At 40.1% G+C, this 6391-nt stretch overlaps 1 protein-coding gene across 6 annotated transcripts in view; it reads right to left on the reverse strand.

The window, feature by feature from the left end:
• Positions 1–873: 873 nt before the first annotated feature.
• The window catches only part of MAPK10 (mitogen-activated protein kinase 10), a 513930-nt gene continuing 508412 nt past the window's right edge, over positions 874–6391 (reverse strand). For 2 of the 6 annotated variants that reach the window (XM_006867737.1, XM_006867741.1), the window contains one exon: positions 2214–3112. In XM_006867737.1, the coding sequence (XP_006867799.1) occupies positions 2970–3112 (143 nt within the window). In that variant the 3' untranslated portion in view covers positions 2214–2969. Of the gene's footprint in view, positions 3118–6391 lie in introns of all 6 variants that reach the window. The other 4 variants (XM_006867739.1, XM_006867740.1, XM_006867738.1 and 1 more) reach the window with 4 other exon arrangements.

A 6391-nucleotide genomic window follows, 5' to 3' on the forward strand; every position in this document is an offset into this window, starting at 1 on the left:
TTTACTTTCCAGAATGAACCTCAACCACAGACATGACCTTCACTTTTCCCAGGAATACTGACCAGGTGACACTTACTGTTCAAAGAGTCTTTTGGAAGTTAAAGGTGATTACATAGAAAATAGTTGTTTTCTTCAGAAAGGGAGATTTAGTGCAGAACGTAATATATTCTCTGAACTTCATAATCACAGAATCATATCCCGAAGCTATAACCAGATCAGGAGGGTCTGGAGCCTTTTGAGGTGGTGGTCCTCTTTGTCATTCCATTACTTGTCTTGTTTGGAAATCAAGTAAAATTAATCCGACAAGCAATCAAGGGGTCAAACCCTTAGTTCTATTTCTAAAATGACATTTCAACCTGAGTGATTTATTTCTATTCTTTCTTGTCCATAAAAGAGATCCTGCTCCCAAGAGCCATACAAGAAGATGGGTCAGACTAACAGAGTTAGGAAAGATAGTAATTGCAAAGGAGAGTTGTCCATTCTTGCCTGTCTTAATCTGAATGAAAGAAGTCGCCACTTCTGCAGACAGGATAGGTGCTCTAACTGTTCGCTATAGTTCAGATTCTGACTGGAGATTTCCTTCTGTCTTTTGATATCATCTTGAATCTGATGAAATTCACCTTCCACTTAATCCCATGTGGTCAGAAACTGAGAAAGTGTAGAGGCCACCCAAGACACATCAAGAGAAGAATACAGGAAAAGGGGTTCAAGGAAAGAAAGAATAAGAATGTAATGAAGTAAAAAACAAGCAAACCAACAGAAATCAGGAGCTGTGACAGAAAAGTGACAGAGTCCCTGTGAAGAACGAGGCATTTACAAAACCAGGTTGTCTAGATTATTAACCACAAGAATTGGTAGCAAGATAAAGAAACTGGGGACAAACTATACATTCTAATGGTTTTCTCTCTAGCTTAAACCAATTACCTCTTTGAATGAATCCATCCCATAAGTGGCAGTATATTCGCATGGTGATGGCAGGGGAGGGGGGCATGGCTGTGGTACTCAATTGACCCTATTGCTTGAAAAGAGAGAAAGTTTCTCTTAGGTATTTAAGGCAGTTTTCAGAGCATTCTTATTTGCTCTGTTATATTTTTTTAATGGGATTCCACTTGTCAGTCACATCACACTCATCAACCATCCATTGCATGCATTTCTCTTCTTCAGGTGAAATATCACCACACTGGTGAGCACCGAAATGGTCAGAGTGCAGAGAACTGTGATGGATACTTCACCAAAGTGAATAAGAAGGGAAGCCTGTAGCTGGGACCTATTATTGCTGTGAAGTCACCCTGGTAGTGCATTGTATATAACCGAGATGTTTCACAGTACCTCCGTAAATGCTCGAGAGAGCACTGTAATTTCATTTGAGATTAATCCAGGTGATTTTTGCTAAACATGGACATTAATGCTTCATGGCTTTTAAAACAAACTCATATTGCTAGAGCTATTTAGTAGCAGTAACTTACTGGCAGAGTTATTGCTGTCGCATACATTACTGCTGTTGCAAAACTCAGGTGATCAGCCCTTCTCGGATTGGACACAGTTATGAAAGTAAATGAATAAATATGAGACATCAGCCATATTACAGAGTCAGGGAAACCACTGAGGGATATGAATGTCTGTGGAGATGTTTGTAAATGCCAACCTGAGGATCATCTTGCTTCTCGGGGATGCATCTTGATTAATTTATTCATTCTTATTCCAGAAGAGGAAAATAATATTTCTTCTCAAAATAGAATCTAGGTAGGGTCGACCCTGGGAAACAACAAACTCATGAAAAAAACACAACCCACAATCTGAAAGCAGACTAAGCAAGGCTCATTTTCTGTTAGGAAATCATAAGGAGGCAATAGCTCTTGGTTCTAGGGAGGGTTTCTTACAACCAAATATATACACAATAACCCTACATCACCACCTGTCACCCTTCCCAGTAGCCTCCTATTGTGACACAGAATTTGGAAATGACAAACAATGTCTACTCTAAAATATGGATGTCGGTGTCTTCTAATATCTGGGCAGTTAACTTCTTTTAGGTCTTAGACCACACTGCAACGCTACTCTCTAGTTTCTCCTACCTGCTCACTGTCAGAGCAAAGGCCCTCAGCTTTAGTTACATCTTCCTTCTAAAGACCAACTATTTCATACCTGAAACCTATGATCCTCCCCTCCCCCCGCCCACGCTCCATAAGCATCACATATGTTCTTTCTACAAATTGGTATACAGGTGCCATTTAATCAGTTCAAATTTGGAAGCTACATCTTCAAGAGTCCGAGAGAGCTCACTCCCCCCATAGTTTCCCCCTTTACATGTTTTCTTATATGACATACAGCTTAATCGATTAACAAACTAAACAGCTTATATACTGGCAATAGATTACAGATGGGTTTATGTCAGAGTAATAGATCACATGAAATGGACCATGTGGCACCCCAGTGCATGATGTCTTGGTGCAGCCCTGAGGACACTGACAGTAGCATCTCTAAGTTAGTAGTGCTGTATGAATACAGACACATGCAGATCTGTATCTACATCCATCTGACTAGGCCAAAAGGAGCAGGTAGATGCAAGATAGAGAAACACACATGCTGGATGGGGCCATTGCACACCTTGTCTTGCCATTTGAAAGGGCAGTTACAGGTTGCTGGTTTTTCAGCCATTCAATTTACACCTTATGAAAAAGGCTTCTCTAATTGTGTTTGATTTGCCTTCTGTAGTAAGCATTGTTGGAAAACGATCAAAAGCAAGAGCAACTAGGAGTTAAATATACATTTGAGCTTAGCTGTGTTACGGAACTCTGGAGAAGAAGCAGGCTGGAAGATTTGTTTTAATTTTAGGCTTTGATTCTCTCCCTTGCCATTTTCTTGTCATTGTGTGTCTACATTGATGTGTGTGCATGTGTGTCTGCATGTGTGTGTATTCCATCACATCATCTCCTGAAGAACGCTGGGTTTCGCAGGCAGGCGGCTAGTCACCTGCAACAACCCAGGGGTCCTGCTGAGGCTTCCAGGCTGCTGTCAGTGTCAGATGCCAGGGTCTGGTCGGTGGACATGGAGGAGATGTCGTTGACGGACGAGGATGGAGGGAGACTCTCACTGCTGTTCACTGCTGCACCTGTGCTAAGAAAATGAAGACCAACATGACTAAATCTGGAACGACACCCAACTTAGTATCATTCAAGATACAGGAAAGGGCAAAGACAAAAGGAAATGTCTAATCCGTCATTCCTTGGACAAACCTTCAGAAAACAATTTATACTGGGCACCATAGTAGAGATGTAAATAAAAGCATTAACAGTGAGTCTCTAGTCAAAAGCATTTCCATTTAGTGCAAGCTTATCAAATCTTGCTCTACATAAGAAATCACTTGTATTGCTTTTGAAAAATGATGATTTTATGCACGATCAACCATTCAAGGTCACCAGCTGCTCCTCGGAAACCCTATAGAAAGTTGTTATGGGTCAGAACCAATGGGATGGCACTTAACAACAACAACAACAACATCTCCGGTGTTGTGATGTAATTGCATTTTGGAGAGGTCAAAGCATTTGCATTTGTTTTATAAAGCTCTCCAAAGAGTATGTAAACGTGAGGTAAAGGTCACTGAAGGAAAAGGCAGCTAGTTATTTGGAGCCCATGGGTGGACCAAATGGTTAATGTACTTAGCTGGTAACTGAAAGGTTGGAGCTTAAAGCACTTCAGTCCACTCAGAGGTACCTTGGAAGAAGAGCCTGATGAACTTTTTTTTTTTTTTTTTTAATTAGCCATGAAAATTTTAAGGAACACAATTCTTCTCTCACATGCTGTGAGTTGGCGCTGACTCAGTGATGGCTGGTTATGAAAAAAAAAGATGCGCAAAATGCTTTTATATAACAGTTTCTGTGCCTGGATTATCAGGGAACTTTCAAGATAAACACATACCAGAGTCCTATTCCAGAACAGTAGGCTGAGGTGAAATGCAAAAATCTCAACTATGTGGGGACTACTTCCCCAAAAAAAGAAAGGTATATGATGTAAACATTATTATATAATCGTCAAAATGGTGTTGTTGTTGTTGTTAAGTGCTGTCGAGTCGGTTTCGACCCATAGCGACCCTGAATAGGGTTTCCGAGGAGCAGCTGATGAGCTTGAATAGCCGACCTTGCAGTTCAAAGTGAGTTTCAGTCCAGCCCATTGGCCCACAGCACCACACCAGGACTCCTTCAACATACATATTACCTGCTTATTTCTGATTCATTAGAATTGATGATGTGCCATATCAAAGAGATCTCCACAGTTGTTTAGGACATCACATCTTCATCCCTGATTGTTGTTAGTTTTTGTCAAGTTAGCTCTGACTCACGGTGACCTCACATATTAGCAGAATAAAATATTGCCCAATCTGGCACCATTTTCATGATGCTTGGTATGTTTAACTTCATTGCTGCAGCCATTTCTCATTACTTAATGGCAAAACAGCCCAAATTCTCATATATTGCTCAACGTATGCTCGTGTTTGCGTCAAGATCTTATGTTTTCTCCATTCCACAAAGCTTTCTATTATAGCATCTAGATCTTAAAGCCACCACCATGCTCCCCTAGGCCCCTTTCCCTGAAACACAGCCAACTCCTGAAAGTATCACTTCTCTTTCACCTCTCTCAAGCACAGCTGTTTGTCTTTTCCAGCAATGAGTTATTGGTCTGAAAGATAGCTAAGTATTGCTTTGTGCTTTGCTACTACTTCCAAGCCTCTGGTTTCCTTGCCTCTGCAAAAATCTCCTTGGAAGCACATTATTATCATTCATTGAATATTTTAGCACAAAACCATTCCCGCCTCATAACTCCTCAGTCTCCATCTGCCAACATAGTCATTTATCTCCTTGATCTTGTCACTTTTGATAATCTTGCTCTCTCCTTGTCCCAAATCAGCTGCCCATGCCCAATACCATGGTTATACCTTACACTAAGTCATTACCAATCACTACACCATTACCAAAATTTCCATTTCAAGCATCTCACTCTCTAATCATGATTTATATTTCTAGCTTATTTGTCTTCGTACCATCACCCCACCAATCCTTGCAGGCAGTGATGGTACTACTCTCCCATACACATTCAAAAGATCTTTGAACGGTTGACTTTAAGCAGTTTTCCCTGTTTATCATGTTTATGATGGTTAAGTTTATATGTCAACTTGGTAGGCTATAAATAAATAGTATTTTATTTATTAAATAAAATCAAATACTAATTAATCTAGGTGTTGGGGTAATGGCATTTTAAACATGTGGTTAGCATCTACAATCATTTGACCTTGTTGTTGTTGTTAAGTGACACTAAGTCCATTCCAACTCACAGAGACTGTGTAGAAGGCTTCCAAGGAGTAGATAGTGAGTTTGAACCGATGACATTGCACTCAAACCAACTGTGGTGTCGAGCACCACACAAGAAATTACCCCTAACCATGTAGGTGAGTGTCACCAATCTGTTAATTGTAAGGCCTTAAGAGAAGAAAATTGAGGTTTCCCAGAACCATTTTGGATTTAAGACTACAGTATCAACACCTGCCAAGTATCCAACTTATTGACCTGCCTACAAATTTCAGACTCAAATTTATGTAAACTAATTTCTTAAATTTTTTTAAAGAATTTTTTTTTTTAAATCAGTAACTAAACAAAAAAATATACAATCTCTTTAATTCATATCACTTTCCTCCTTACTCAGCTCAGATTTAGCTGTTCTTTATCAAAATTATTTTCTTTTCTTCATTCTCAAATCCCTTTGTTGTTGTTGTTGTTAGGTGCATCTTTCCACCTCCCTCCAATTTTACTTTGAGGAAAACAAAAATAAAACACACAAATCTGGCTAGAGTCAGTATATGCATGCTCCTAACCTGTTGTGGCCCTGTGGGTTAATGCGCCAGACTGCAAAGCTGTTTGAACTGCAAGGTCGGTGGTTCAAGCTCACCAGCTGCTCCTTGGAAACCCTATACAGGATCACTATGGGTCAGAATGGACTCTATGGCACTTGACAACAACAACAACAACCTGCACCCAAGGAGCCCTGGTGGTATAGTGGCTTATGTGTTAGGCTGCTAACTGCAAGGTTAACAATTCAAGTCCACCAGGTACTTCATGGGAGAAATATCAGGATTTCTGTTTTCCTAAAGATTTAGTCTCAGAAATCCTACACATTGTCTACAGGGTTGCTATGAGTTGGAACCAACTCAACTGCACATAGCCAGCCAGTCTGCACTCAAGAAATTAACACAAACACAAAACAAACACTATCATGTTGTCTTTTCTCACGTCATATTTATGACCTCATGTGGATCTTACCATTGCCTAGTAACTTATATTTATACTTCCCAAAGACAGTTTTACTACTGTCTCACAACTTGTCCTCTTCCTTCTCAGTT

This window comes from Chrysochloris asiatica, unplaced genomic scaffold (genome assembly GCF_000296735.1).
Source record: "Chrysochloris asiatica unplaced genomic scaffold, ChrAsi1.0 scaffold00109, whole genome shotgun sequence".
NCBI lineage: Eukaryota > Metazoa > Chordata > Mammalia > Afrosoricida > Chrysochloridae > Chrysochloris > Chrysochloris asiatica.